The 16,057-nt window shown below is 42.5% G+C and overlaps 1 protein-coding gene across 1 annotated transcript in view; it reads right to left on the bottom strand.

The window, feature by feature from the left end:
• znf598 (zinc finger protein 598) overlaps positions 1–16,057 on the bottom strand; it is a 64,253-nt gene that overhangs the window by 18,862 nt on the left and 29,334 nt on the right. The window contains exons 9-13 of the mRNA XM_084329642.1: positions 13,135–14,084; positions 12,779–12,949; positions 9,487–9,669; positions 8,621–8,791; positions 7,332–7,503 (exon numbers count right to left, since the gene is read on the bottom strand). Coding sequence (XP_084185768.1) covers positions 7,332–7,503; positions 8,621–8,791; positions 9,487–9,669; positions 12,779–12,949; positions 13,135–14,084 — 1,647 coding nt within the window. The remainder of the gene's footprint in view (positions 1–7,331; positions 7,504–8,620; positions 8,792–9,486; positions 9,670–12,778; positions 12,950–13,134; positions 14,085–16,057) is intronic.

Below are 16,057 nucleotides of genomic sequence, written 5' to 3' on the forward strand. Positions count from 1 at the left end.
TGTTGTTGCCATACATTATTTTTAAGGAGTTTACCTCCTGCAGAGAGCAAAGGGTTTTTCCATAATGGACATGATGGTAAGGAATATCCACTAAAGGTCAGGCGTTTATGTAAGATTTTCACTATCTCACATGAAAATTCTAAAAGCGGATTGTCCAGTCTGGGAGTGATTTTTGGGTTATACCACAACATTGAAAGAGATAGATCTTTGTTATGTTCTTCTATAATTTGTTCTTCAAGCCATTCCCAGCTGCCAATCTGTCTCACACTATTGTAAGCCCACTGCAAGGGGTATCTTGAGTTATATGCTATGTAATATTGGTGGATATCTGGTAGTCCTATTCCTCCACTATTTCTTGGTTTTATAAGTTTTTTATGGCTGATTCTAGGTTTTCTGTTGTTCCATAGGAAGCCAGAAAATAATTTGTTTATTTCTTTGAACCAACTAGGAGGGAACTTTAAAGGTATAGAGGACATCAAAAAAGCTAGCCTTGGTAACAAATTCATTTTTATAATATCAGATCTGCCCCAAAGGGATAAAGGCAAGACTGTCCATCTTTTGATGTCCTCCTTTATATTCTTTAAAAGGTCAGATGTATTTAACTCAACCATTTTTTCAATGGGAGATCGGATTTTAATTCCCAGGTATTTAATTCCTTTTGGCTTCCAATTGAAAGGAGCAGAACCCAGATGTGATTGAAAAGTTAGGTTGTTAAGTGGAATAGCTTCACTTTTACTATAATTCACTTTATAGCCCGAACATTTACCAAATGTATCTATAAGCTTTAGCACTTGAGAGATGGAATGGCTAGGATTTGTTAGTGTTAATAATATGTCATCAGCAAACAGGCTGGCCTTATACTCACAACTACCAATACGAATACCACTGATTTCTTTATGAGCACGTATAGCACAGGCAAGTGGTTCGAGGGAAAGAATAAAAATGTGCGGTGAAACCGGACATCCTTGGCGGGTAGATCGATAGAGATGGAATGGATCAGACCTTATACCATTTGTTCTGACTGACGTAACCGGTTCATGGTAAAGTGCCTTTATCCAGTTCATGAGAACCGGACCAAATCCGTATTTAGGTAGTACATAAAACAGATATTTCCACTCCACTCGATCAAAGGCTTTCTCAGCATCCAGCGATATTGCCATCGCTGGATGATGGGAGGCCCCCGCCCTTGACATGACATGCATTAGCCTCCTCATGTTATTTGAAGCTAAACGACCCTTTACAAAGCCAGCCTGATCAATATGAATCAATGAGGCTATAACATTTTCCAATCGCCCTGCAAGGACCTTCGCAAACAACTTATAATCATTATTTAAAATACTCAAAGGTCTGAAATTACACATTTGCAAGTGATCCTTGCCAGGTTTTGGAATCAATGAAATAGTAGCTTGCCGCATGGTTAGCGGCATGGATTGATTGGCCACTATATCATTAAACAGCAATATTAGAAGTGGTGTAAGAGTGACTTGGAAACACTTAAGAAATTCACTTGTATAACCATCATCACCCGGTGTTTTACCGGTTGAGAGGGATTTGATAGCTGATTTAATTTCATTTTCCGTGATAGGTGTATCTAGTGATTCCCTTTCTTCTTCAGAGAGGGTTGGGAGATTTATATCTCTGAAAATGTTTTCCATTTCCTCTTCACTCGTACAACATTCTGATTTATACAGTGTGCTATAAAATTTAGTGAATGCTTTATTGATTTGAAGTTGTTCACAAATCAGAGAGCCATCTTCATCATATATGCTAGAGATTGATTGACGATTTTCTTGCTGCTTCAGTCTGAGAGCAAGCATTTTACCAGCCTTATCGCCAGATTCATAATATTTTCGACGCAACTGAAAGAGGGCAAATGCATTTTCCTCATGTAGAATTGCTTGTAATTCTGTTTTTATAACCAACACTGCTTTTTTCAGTTCTAAATTGTCAGGGTCCAACATATGACTAGTTTCCAAGGACTTAAGTTCAGTAATCAGACCATGTTTCCTTGCCATTTTTTCCTTTTTCTTAGCTGTTGAGTAGCTTATAATCCAGCCCCTACAGGTTGCCTTATAAGCCTCCCATACAGTCTGCACTGACTGGACTGATGTAAGATTAATACTAATGTACTCCTGTGTTTTCTCCTCAATCATAGACACAAAAACTTGATCTTTCAATAAGGAGTTATTAAATCTCCATTGTTTGGTTTTATTGTTAATTACAGCAGGAGTAAAAAGGACTGACAGGGGCGCATGGTCTGATAAAAGTATGTTATGAATTTTGCAATCAATTACATTACCCACCAAGGATTGTGAGAAGAGAAAATAGTCAATCCTGGAATATGAATTATGAGCGTGGGAGTAAAAAGTATATTCACGTGTGTCAGGGTTGACAACACGCCAAATATCGGTTAATGCAAGTGAGTTTTGCATTTCTTTAAGTGCACTTGACAATGCTCCGTCTAGTGGGAGGGGACGCCCAGACCTATCAATCGAGGCATTGCTAACCAAATTTAGGTCCCCACCCATCAGAATGGGATAATCTGCAAATTCTGCCAGCACCAGATTCAGCTTTGACAAAAAAGTATTCTGTCCCGTATTAGGAGCATATACATTTACTAAGGTACATTTTTCATTTAGTAAAATACCTGACAAAATTATATATCTTCCATCTTTATCAACTATTTGTTTTGAAAGTTTAAATGATATTTTCTTTGAAATCAGGATGCTTACCCCTCTAGAGGCTCCACTGCCTGGTGCTGAGAACACTTGACCTACCCATCTTTGTTTCAATTTAACTGATTCTATTTCATTCAGATGGGTCTCCTGGAGCATTGCCAAATCACATGATAGGGATTTCAAATATGTAATAATTTTATATCTTTTCGTTTTGTTTGAAATACCTTTCACATTCCAGCTAATCAGATTTACATGATTAGGTCCCATTATTTTTATCAAGCAACTTTACAGCTTCCTCCTTGTAAACTATGCAACAACATGTATGGATAGACAAAAATAAAAAGTACAAGACATACACATACATAAAGTAAGCCATTAGGCAAAGGAAAAACAGTAAACAAAACAGAGATAGACTTAATGTCCATCCCTTGTCCGCGAGCAGAGCAGGCGCGGCCGTGCTGCATCCTACACAGCTCCGTTCTCAAGGTTCAATCAACTTGCGCAAATAAAAAATAAAAATACGCGATGCGGGCACCAGCGTTATGTTTATGAGGGAGAGAGTGTGATTAGTTCATTTTCCACTTGTTCATTGTGTAACATAAGTAATATCTCAATAATTCCATCAGTCCCACTCCCAGCCGTAAAGCATAATGAATGAAGGTATAGAAGAAAAAATAAAAAATAAAGCAGGGGGGCTTACAGTGACGCTGGTGCAGTTATGCCTCTGGTCCTCTCACTCATGTCAACCAAAGATCTTGGGTAATCGTTTCTTCAAATCTTCAACAGCCTCCGATGCGTTGTTGTAGATATATTTCACCTCATCAATGGTGATAACGAGCCTCGCTGGGTAAAGTATTCCATAGCGCAGGGACGTTTCTTTGCGGAGTTTCGCTCTGATGTCATCATATTCTGCGCGCTTTTTTTTAATCTCCGTTGGTAGATCCTGGAAGACTCTCAGTGGTTGTCCTAGCCAGGATAGTTGCCTTTTCTCCGCCACGGCCTGGAGGATCCTCTGTCTGTCGCTCCATCTCCGTATGCGCACCAGATACGGCCGCGGTGGCTCACCTGGAGCCGGGCGGGGACGTGGGCTACGGTGCTGACTTTCAATTTCTGGTGTTGGCTCGTCGTCTTTACCATCCAGAATATATTTTAATATGTCGCCCATCATCTTGTCTGGGTTGCCTGTCTCCAGTCCTTCTGCCAGGCCAACAAAGATCAGATTATTTCTCCGATTTTGTGCTTCCAAGTTACTACACTTTGTTTGTAGCGTGTTCAGTTCTTTGGCTTGGACCTGCAGGGTTTTACTATTGGCCGCACACTGGTCTTCTAGATCTCCGATTCTTCCTTCTGCATTAGAGACTCTGTTCAGAATAGCCCGTGTCTCTTTTTTTAGGTCTTTCATTGAATTGCCAAGTTCATCCAGTCTTCTTTCAACCGATAATTTAAGGTCGCTCACCTCCGTTAGGAGTAGCTGCGCCCAGGCAGGTGTGTCCTCGCTTGACATGATTTGTTTGATTGCTGCACGCCGTTCACCTTTCTTTGTCTGGGTTCGGGTTTCTCGGCAAGAGCCAGAAATAGACATGCAGACAGGCAACTATGTTTGAACAAAATAATCCAGTTCTTCAGTTTAAATAGATGATCATTTAGAAGCAAAATACTATATTCTAAGGACAGAGCTGTGCAGAGCACTCAGCACGCCATTCCTCTCAGTCACGTGACGTCATCACACACTCGCTCTCTCTCTTGCTATATGTTGACTGTATCATGCCCAGCCTCGGGCAGCGCTATTATTTAAGAATATGTTGACTGTATGAATGAAAAAAAATAATAATTATATATATATATATATATATATATATTTTTTTACCTTTTAGGGGGGGGGGGCTCGCGTTTAAATCTCGCACAGGGCCTCGCATTTCTCCCAGGCGGCCCTGCTCATGAGAGTTGTAGTATTATATAGTATCACCTGGATTGACTTAATCATGCCGACCTTTGAGTGCCCCCGACGCTATATAGCGTTTGTTTGTAGTTTTTTTTTATTGCCAATTTTAATTCATATTTCATCAATCGAGCCTCGGGTTAGTGCTGCAGTCTCTCTGAGCTCAATTGGGAAGATACTGCCCCCTATCGTCTCTCCCTGTGTAACTGCACCCTATTACTTTACACTGACGAAGGGGGGGGGGGGGGGGGTGGCCAGTTTCCTCAGTTAACTTTTCCCTCAAGCCAACTGAAGAATCCATTGTGCTCGCCGGCCCGGAAAACGTGTGGATTATGTATTTACAGTATCCAACACTAATCAATAAGCGTGATCGATATTTGGAATGGCGATCAGGAATTCGAATAATCTTTTTGGATAACATCTGATCTCGGGTAAGGAATTTATTTGACCAGTCTTAGGATAATCAGAGCCGTTTTCACAGAGATATAAGCGTTTGCCCTATGCGTGTGTGTCTGTGTGTGCGCGATCAGGAAATGAGAATCGATATTTCTAGGGATGCACCGAATGGGAAATTCTTGGCCGAAACAGATACCGAAAATAGAAAACAGTTGGCCGAAAACCGAAAGCCGAAAATGATTCATAGAATAGATTTTTTTTACCAATGTTGTGGAATATTATGATTATGGAAAAATATATGATTATGGCAAAACTTAACTTAAATAATAAATAATCACTATTATGGGTCTGTGCTCTACTGAGCGCACCTTTCGAGTCCCCAGCTGAATGTGCTCGCTTGACTCGGCACAGTAGACGCGCGACAGACCGACAGCGTCAATGTGAGAAACACAATCCCCCCCCCTCTCGCTCTGAATAATATGCATATTAGATCACTCATTTATTAACCGCGGCATATAGTAAATAAGGATATAAAGCATGTTAAAGACGCATTTATTGGACGCGTTGCGCGCAGAGTTTACATAGAAACAGCGCGACTCCCGACAGCGCGACATCATCACAACAACACGCAAGGTTGTTGGGTTGTTTCTGTTTCGGTGATATATTTTCGGTGAAAAAACTCTCGGCCGAAAGCCGAAAGGCCATTTTTTGCCATTTTCGGCCGAAAACTTTCGGTGCATCCCTAGATATTTCAGCCCGCCTCTATAGCGTGCATAAGTACACATATACTATCGATAATCTAGCGTTTATTTGAAAACGATTCATAAATAGGCAGAAAAATTACGTGTTTGTGTATGCTAGAATATTCCAGTAAATGCCTTTTATCACGGAATCTATATATTTTCCTTGAAAACGAGGGCTTTTCAAAATGCTATAAAACGGAAATGGACAGATTAAAAAACAATCCGTTTCGACAATGTTGACTGCAAACAAGTCATTGATAAGCGCCAGGCAGATTAGACACATAGCCATAATTTAAGACAGAGATTATGTGTTCACAGCGCTATCATTGAAGTGGGTGGTGGCATTTAACCATGCTTTATCCTGTAAATAATCAAAGTGTTAATGTCAAGCCCTGCTTGTGACCCAGAAAGACATGTTGAACCTACAGTGACAAGCTGAGGTCGCTTTCACATATAGTTTGGTGGACTCTTCATTTGGTTCGGTTTGCTTTCACACTGCAATTTGTCAAGTGCACCAAACTTTCTGAACAATGTCACACGATCGAAAAGGGCGCTTGTCTATTGTGGATATATAGAATCCAAAAAACAGGCTTCGGGGACAGCTCTACAGCGCACACACACACCACATTATTCTGCGAAGCAGCCCAGCACACACATACACACACCACATTATTCTGCGAAGCAGCCCAGCGCACACACATACACCACATTATTCTGCGAAGCAGCCCAGCCCTGCGCACACACATACACCACATTATTCTGTGAAGCAGCCCAGCCCAGCGCACATACATACCACATTATTCTGTGAAGCAGCCCAGCGCACACACATACACCACATTATTCTGCGAAGCAGCCCAGCGCACACACATGCGCACACACACCACATTATTCTGCGAAGCAGCCCAGCGCACACACATACACAGACAACACATTATTCTGCGAAGCAGCCCAGCGCACACACACACCACATTATTCTGCGAAGCAGCCCAGCGCACACACATTATTCTCATATTGCTGAAATGCTGCCGCAGTTTTTTTTTTTACTTTGATGTGACATTGGTCGATTGTTCGATTGAAGCTCATTGCCATCATTCTGTCGCTAAACAACTTGTACACACCTGACACCTCGTTGTTTTTGTGAGTGGCCACAAGCAGCTGTTTAATTAGCTCGTCTGACCATATTTCTATCAGGGCTTTTACCTCCTCATTCGCCCACGTCTGTCCACGAGACATGTTCCACGCGTGCTTGTTTTGCAGTGCGCGCCGCAGTGTTTGTTTTGTTTCCTTCTACTCAAGATGCACAGTTTATCGGGTCACTTCCTATATTTGGTCTTGCGTTTGGTCCGATGAGCATTCACACCACAAAAGTACGCACCAGGGTTCACTTGGAAGCGAACCGAGACCTACGTTTTCAGGCGGACCAGAGTTCTCTTTTTTGGTCCGCACCAGAGTTTGAATGAGCGTTCACACTACCCCAAACCAAGCGGACTATCCAAACTCTGGTGCGTTTAATAGCAGCTCTGGTGTGAATGCGACCTGAGATCTGAGTCACCTAATGAGGGCGGAGTGGCTCACCTGTCAGGAGCGGGGGGAGCGGGCTCTACCACGTTGCTGTTGAGAGGGACGCCAGTGAAACCAGGAGGGGGCTTATTGGACAGGCTGCCCAGGCCAGGTGGAACAGGGGGCGTGGTGGCGGAGGGGGCCGCTGTCTGGGCTTTCAGAGGGAAGGAACTCTTGAAGCCCAAGCCTAACATATAACACACAGCAGAGAGATGATTAAACAGAGACATAGTGGCGCAGGGAATGGATTTAGAACAGGCTAGTTTATTTTTATATATATATAATTATTTATTTATCTCTCTTTTTTTTCTTCAAATGTTGCCATGTTCAATTTAGGAAATGTGCCTCAACAACTTAACTATCTATTTATATAGTATACTACTATTTATACAGCCTATGTAGGTAAATCAATAACAAGAAATAAACAGGCCTAACTTCCCTTAGTCTGCTCTTATTGTGTCCAAATAGAGATTTGACCCAACTGTGTCTTTTTAAAAATCAAGAAATCTGTAATAGACACTTTCTATAGTTTTATAGAAATGGACATTGGCAGAAACAATGTGAGAAAAAGAACCAACTCCCCCAGCTAGACAAAGAAACAAGAGAAGCACCTGTGGGTGTGTTGTTGGGATGACTTTCAGCCAATGTTCTCCGGTTCATCCAACAACATAAGATTAGGACCAGTCAAAAATGTGTTTTGAAGATGTGTGAACAATGTGTGTACAATGCAGGAGGATAGGGATGCACCGATCCGATATTGGTATCGGCCGCCGATATCAGTAAAATAGCTGGATCGGGTATCGGTAAAAAAAAAATATATATATATATATATATATATATAGGATTTTTTATATTTTTTTATAAATAAAATAAGAAAACCATTCAGTACATTTATATCTATGTGTTAATTTGTTACATTTAGTTTCACTAAGTTAGGAAAGTCATGTTTTAGGTCAAGCCTGATGTTGCCTTGCACAAAAGAATGATCCCAGTCTCTTCCACACAGTGACGGTGAGGCATACAGTTTATTAATTGAATGAAGTTTATTTTCTGTCTTTGTTTACAACAAATCAAAAACACACTTGTGATCCTTTACAATTCTTAAAAACAAAATAAATTGTAATATATATATATATATATATATATATATATATATATATATATATATATATAAAAATAAAAAACGCGGATACATTGTTTTTTTTTTTAACTTTTTTGGAGAGAAGAAATTGGACAATGGGTATCGGATCGGTATCGGGACTGTGTGTGTGTGTGTGTGCGTGTGTGTGTGTGTGCTTGTGTACCTGGCGGTGGTTTCTTGGAGATGAGGGCAGGGAACTCTTCCTCCTTTTCAAGTGGGGGGTCTGGGTTAGGCTGCAGGGTTGCCGAGGCAACAGTCGTCAAGGCTACGGGCTGCGACGGTTTCTCTGCATACCGTTTTGAAGATGTGTGAACATGCTGGAGGAAGGCGGCAACTGAGAGGAAACCAAACAGTGGGGTCAATATCGGGATTTAGAAACCTAACAAAACGAAACCTAACAAATCTAAACTAAACCTAACAAAACTAAACGAAACCTAACCTAACAAAACTAAACAAAACCTAACAAAACAAAACCTAACAAAACTAAACAAAACCTAATAAAACAAAACCTGACAAAACTAAACGAAACCCAACTAAACAAAACGAGACCTAACGAAACCTAACCTAACAAAACTAAACAAAACCTAACTAAACAAAACCAAACTAAACTAAACAAAATCTAACAAAACAAAACCTAACAAAACCTAACAAAACTAAACGAAACCTAACAAAACTAAACTAAACAAAACCTAAATAAAACCTAACAAAACTAAACAAAACCTAACAAAACCTAACAAAACTAAACAAAACCTAACAAAACCTAATAAAACAAAACCTAACAAAACTAAACAAAACCTAACAAAACCTAACAAAACTAAACGAAACAAAACCTAAAACAAAACCTAACAAAACAAAACCTAACAAAACCTAACAAAACCTAACCAAACAAAACCTAACCAAACTAAACCTAACAAAACAAAACCTAACAAAATGAAAACCTAACCAAATGGAATTAAACCTAATTATACAAAACTGATACACAAGTCTGGGGATGTGTGTGTGTGTGTGTGTGTGTGTGCGCTTGTGTACCTGCCGGTGGTTTCTTGGAGATGAGGGCAGGGAACTCTTCCACCTTTTCAAGTGGGGGGTCTGGGTTAGGCTGCAGGGTTGCCGAGGCAACAGTCGTCAAGGCTACGGGCTGTGACGGTTTCTCTGCATACCGTTTTGAAGACGTGTGAACATTGTGTGTACAATGCTGGAGGAAGGCGGCAACTGAGAGGAAACCAAACAGTGGGGTCAATACCGGGATTTAGAAACCTAATAAAACTAAACCTAAGAAAACTAAACCTAACAAAACTAAACAAAACCTAACCTAACAAAACTAAACAAAACCTAACAAAACTAAACCTAACTAAACTAAACGAAACCTAACAAAACAAAACCTTTTGCTCACAGAGCACAGTGGAATGAGTTGCCGTTGATCACCAAACAGATCGTGAACCTGTATAGTTTCAAGGTGAACGTTAGGAAATGGCTCCTAGAAAATGTCCCAGAGTAACACGGAGACAGTGCTGGACTATGTTTGTACTTTGGTGGAAGAAACAATCCCCACTACCAAAATGAGAGTTTACCCAAATCAAAAACCCTGGGTAGACAAATCCGTCCGTGAAGCTCTGAGAGAGCGCACCAAAGCATACAACGACGGCCTAGTGGCAGGCAACATGAATGACCACAAGGTGGCGCGATACAACGTAAGGAGGACAGTGTCAGAGGCCAAACGGCGCTACAGGGATAAAATTGAACTCCAGTTTGAACAAGCTGACTCTAGAGCTATGTGGCAGGGGCTCAAAACGATGACAGACTACAAAGGCGCCTCCCTCAAACTGAACAGTGACATCTCCTTAGCAAATGACCTCAATACCTTCTATGCGAGGTTTGATGCTGGTAATAACAACACCAGCTCACAAGCCACGGCAATGGGGGGGGGGGTCGGCTGCTGATGGAGGCGCAGTGTTCAGGGTAACAGAGCATGAGGTGAGGCGGACCTTTAAAAAAGTGAATATCAGGAAGGCAGCAGGTCCGGACGGCATCCCCGGCCGCGTCCTAAAAGTCTGTGCCGACCAACTGGCCCCAGTATTCACTGACATATTTAACCTGTCCTTAGAACAGGCTGTCATCCCCACCTGCCTGAAGAAGTCCACTATTATCCCTGTACCCAAAAAATCCAAGCCTGCTTGCCTCAACGACTACCGCCCTGTAGCTCTCACCTCCATAGCCATGAAGTGCTTTGAGAAGCTAGTAAAGGGCTACATCTGCTCCTCCCTCCCCATCAACATGGACCCCCTGCAATTTGCATACCGCCCCAACAGGTCCACGGAGGACGCCATAGCCCATGTGCTGCACACAGCAGCATCACACCTGGACAAGAGGCAGGGGAACTATGTGAGAATGCTATTCATCGACTACAGCTCGGCATTCAATACCATAGTCCCCTCCATACTCATAGCCAAGGTCAGGGACCTGGGCTTGAACTATGACCTCTGCCAGTGGGTCTTGGACTTCCTGACTGGCAGACCCCAGGTGGTGAGAGCAGGCAACTGCACCTCCTCATCCATCACCCTCAACATAGGGGCCCCCCAGGGCTGTGTTCTGAGTCCCCTCCTCTACTCCCTGTACACACACGACTGTGTGGCTCAGCGGAGTAGCAATACAATCATCAAATTTGCTGACGACACAGTGGTGGTGGGCCTGATCTCTGCCAACGACGAGAGGGCCTACCTGGAAGAGGTCAAGGTCCTGGCGGGATGGTGCCAGGAAAACAGCCTCTCCCTGAACGTCAGCAAAACAAAGGAGATGATTGTGGACTTCAGGAGGTCGGGGGTCAAGGACTACAGCCCCCTCAGCATCGACGGGGCACCGGTTGAGAGAGTCAACAGCTTTAAGTACCTCGGAGCCTACATATCCGAGGACTTGACATGGACCACACACATTGACAGTGTTGTGAAGAAGGCACGACAACGCCTCTACTTCCTCAGGCGCCTAAGGAAGTTCCAAGTCAGTCAGAAGATCCTTAAGAACTTCTACTCATGTACAATAGAGAGCATCTTGACCGGCAACATCACCTCCTGGTTTGGGAATAGCACTGCACAAGACCGAAGCAGACTACAAAGAGTGACACGTTCAGCCGAACGCACAATTGGAGGGGGGCTCCCCACCCTCCAGAACATTTACAACAAGCATTGCAAGGGCAAGGCTAAGAGAATCATTAAAGACTCCAGTCACCCGAACAACTGCCTCTTTGAACTGCTGCGGTCAGGCAAGCGATACCGGAGTCTCAAGGCGAGCACAGAAAGACTCAGAAGAAGCTTCTATCCCCAGGCCATCAGGCTGCTAAACGAACAATGAACACTACACAACAACAACCACCAAACGCACATAGCACACACATCCACACGCACACACTCACTTTAAACAAACACACTGTAGCACCCACTCCACACACTTTATAGCACACACCCACTTTAAACAAACACACTGTAGCACCCACTCCCCACACTTTATATTTATTGATGAAGGATTGCACTACAACTCGTACACCTTACTGTAAATTGTACCTAAATTGTACCTCATCCCATTTCTGCTTTGCACTATATAGTACTGTACATTAGTACACTGCATAGTATTGTATATTATATGGTAACTCAGAACATTGTACATATGTCTATACCGAACACTGTGACCTCATTTTCTTCTTCTAAATTACATGCTATACTATGTTATTTGATACTATCTTGTCTAGCACAGTCTCTGGAGCGTAACAGTAAGAAGCATTTTGTATGAAAGTATTCTGTACTTCTGTATGACAACTATTAAAGAAACTTGAACTTGAAACTAAGGAAGGTTCTAGTTTTTAATGTAGTGTAGTTTTAGTGTGTCTGTAAATTTTTTATATTGTATTTGTATATTTTATTAATAATGTTGTATTTTACTTTTTAATTCTATTTTTAGCAATATACTGTAGGCTGATGGTAATATGTGTAATACATGTTTATGTAAATACCATGTGCTGCTGAGACCAAGGACCACAATGGAAATAAGTCTGACTTTTTTGTGCTATCCTTGATAATTTTAGGATGCATGACTTGTTGTAACATGTAATGTATTTTAATAATTGGCAAATAAACTAAACTAAACTAAACCTAACTAAATGAAAACCTAACAAAACTAAAACTAACTAAATGAAAACCCAACTAAATGAAAACCTAAAAATGAAAACCTAACAAAATGAAAACCTAACCAAATGGAATAAAACCTAATGATACAAAACTGATACACAAGTCTGGGGATGTGTGTGTGTGTGTGTGTGTGTGCGCTTGTGTACCTGGCGGTGGTTTCTTGGAGATGAGGGCAGGGAACTCTTCCTCCTTTTCAAGTGGGGGGTCTGGGTTAGGCTGCAGGGTTGCCGAGGCAACAGTCGTCAAGGCTACGGGCTGTGACGGTTTCTCTGCATACCGTTTTGAAGACGTGTGAACATGCTGGAGGAAGGCGGCAACTGAGAGGAAACCAAACAGTGGGGTCAATACCGGGATTTAGAAACCTAATAAAACTAAATCTAACAAAACAAAACCTAACAAAACTAAACCTAACAAAATGAAAACCTAAGCAAATGGAATGAAACCTAATGATACAAAACTGATACACAAGTCTGGGGATGTGTGTGTGTGCGCGCTTGTGTACCTGGCGGTGGTTTCTTGGAGACTAGGGCAGGGAACTCTTCCTCATCTTCAAGTGGGGGGTCTGGGTTAGGCTGCAGGGTTACCGAGGCAACAGTCGTCAAGGCTACGGGCTGCGACGGTTTCTCTGCATACCCGTTGGCCAATCCACCCGGCACGCCTCCCGACACCTCGGATGCCGTCGCCGCCACTGCGGGAGAGGGTTTGTTCTGGGTCCTTCCGTTGTCCTTCTGCACCACCGTTTCCATGGAAGCAGCCGCTATGCTCATCGCCGCCGAGGACGACGGAGGAGGGGTTTCCGTGTTCCATTGCTGCTGCTGCTGTTTCTTCTTCTTGCCGGCTTTAGAGGCAGCAGCGTTGGCGTTTGTGTTGATGTTGGCGTTGGAGATAGGGGCTGTGGTTGAACCGTTAGAGGTCAAAGTTGAAGGTTGGCTGCTGCTGCCGTTTCCTTTAACAGTGAGCAGAGAGGAGATGTCCCGCATGGTGGGAACAGTCCTGAACACCTGCTGGGTCACCCCCCGAGACTCCTCGTCCGACGAGGCCGGAGAATGGGCCGGTCTGGGCCTGGCGTTCTCCACTCCCTTCTTTTTCCTCCGAGAGGTCAAAGAGGAGGAGGAGGAAGAGAGGAGCTGGGGGCCGGAGGACAAGAATGTGGGTGGAGGGTGGTGGTTGGATAGGGGGGGGGCTTTAGAGGAGGGAGGAGGGGGCTGGGAGGAAGGTTTAGGCCCAGCAGCGTGGGTGGACCAGGCAGACCTGCCGCCCGCCGAGGGGTTGGGAGGGCGGATCTTGGTGACGAGGGCGGGGAAATCTTCCTCCTGGAAGGAGGAGGTCTTCCTGGGCTGGGCGGAGTAAGCCGGGGTCATGGGGCTGGAAACCTTGGTAGCTGACAGACTGGGGAAGTCATCCTCCTTCAGAGCAACAGGGGCCAAGGCCAGGGCAGGAGCTGGCTTCATACTGCAGGGGCAACAGGCCACACAAATACATGTTTCAAGTTTCTTTTCATTGTACCGTTGATCTTGTGTCAACATACATGACAAATAAATGTGTTGGACGAGAGAAACAGGTCAACTCAGCAGTAGGAGCACTAGATATATAAAAAGGCGAAATAAAGTAAGAAAAAAAAGTAAATAAACATGGAATGACACAAGTAAAAGATATAATACTATATACATATAATAAAATTAGGATTCGTGTGTGAAAGTAAAGGTGACAACAAGTGTAAACAACAGTATTACACATTGGGTATGTAAGCAGTCTAGGTTCAACAGCAGCAGTCATGGTTGATGTAGAATCTGTATGTAAACAGTGCAGACAGCAGGTAAGCAGATGGGTTTTTGAGTTGAGAAGCTGGTGGTAAAAACTGGACTATACAATAAACTACATTCAAGCACTTACAGTAAAGGTACAGTATATTACAATACTTGGAGTAGATTAAGTTCACTTTCACAGTAGTTTTAACTCAGGGATTAAAGCAAAACAAATCTCCTGACTGAACTTTTTTTCAGGCCAAGTCATATTTATTTTAACCTCCACTATATATATTTTTTATTTAATAGCGTTAGCGTTTTAAGGGAACTAGATCATTTTGAACATCTTTTCTATTGCCAGTTTGCTTTTACGTAATATCAATGCTGTTTTCAATTCATTAAATGAAACTGATTGCGAGGGTTGACTGACTTTGTCATACAAATAAACAAATCTACATACTGTAACTTTTCAGTATTGTGTATAGTTCAAATTATGTATTGTCTATAGTTCAAATTCAGTATTGTGTATAGTTCAAATGATGTGTTGTCTATAGTTCAAATTATGTATTGTGTATAGTTCAAATGATGTATTGTGATAATGTACAAAATAAACTTATTTCCGCTGCTATAGACGTCGCTCTTTTATTTTGGAACCCCCCGACCGGAAGTTAGCCTAGTTATCTGCTTTAGTGTCCGGTTGCTGGTTAGCTCCGTTAGCGTGCAGTATATCAAGACCAGCCATGGGAATACTGTTTTCTAAATTGGGGAGGCTTTTAATCATCAAGGTAAGAGGATTTTAAGTCATGGTATCCATAAACTTCAATCGGTTCGGATCATTTGAATGAAATGAGAATGTAAACAAACACGGCGTCACGTTAGAAAGTAGCACTGAAATCACTGCGCCCAGAGAGGAATGGTTAGGCAAAAAATAGTTCAGAGTATATTTGCTTAGAAAACGTAATTGTCGAATTCAATTATTTTTTATTTCTCCACGTGGTAAATACACAGCCAGGTCACAACATGTTTACAGGAACGTTTTGGAGTTGTATTTGGAGTGTATTTCGTGACTGTAGGGCACTCTAACTACACACCCTCAAGACCCCTACGCTCTGCATCTTCTGGCCGCCTCAGACCTACTCCTATCCAAGCTCCGGGAGGGTCATCAAAGAGAAGTCGCCTATTCTCAGTCCTTGCCCCACAATGGTGGAATGAACTACCCACCCCAGTTAGGACAGCCGAATCACGTCCAATCTTTCGCCGTCGACTAAAGACGCACTTCTTCAACCATTATCTGAATTAAAAAAAAATAAAAAATCTAACCCTAACTAACCGTACTGTCATGCACTTGTCCTAATAAACTAACCTACACTGTAGCACTCAACACTTTGATGAACATTGTTGCTCAGCTGATAGAGTTGTGCCCTTCCTGATGGCTTGTCGTACAGAACTTGTAAGTCGCTTTGGATAAAAGCGTCAGCTAAATGACTAAATGTAAATGATGTAAATGTAGGGAACGTCAGGGTACAAGTCTGACCCACTTCCAGTGATGAAGCTAAGCTACGCTAACGGAGCGGCTGTTCCCTAAGCCTAATGCATGCACAGAGACAAAAAAGGTATGTATCTTCTTGTCTAACTCCAGGGAAGATGTTAAATACGGTAAGCTAATTTCCCAAAATGTTG

Source organism: Notolepis coatsorum (genome assembly GCF_963971535.1).
Source record: "Notolepis coatsorum genome assembly, chromosome: 14".
Taxonomy (NCBI): Eukaryota; Metazoa; Chordata; class Actinopteri; order Aulopiformes; family Paralepididae; genus Notolepis; species Notolepis coatsorum.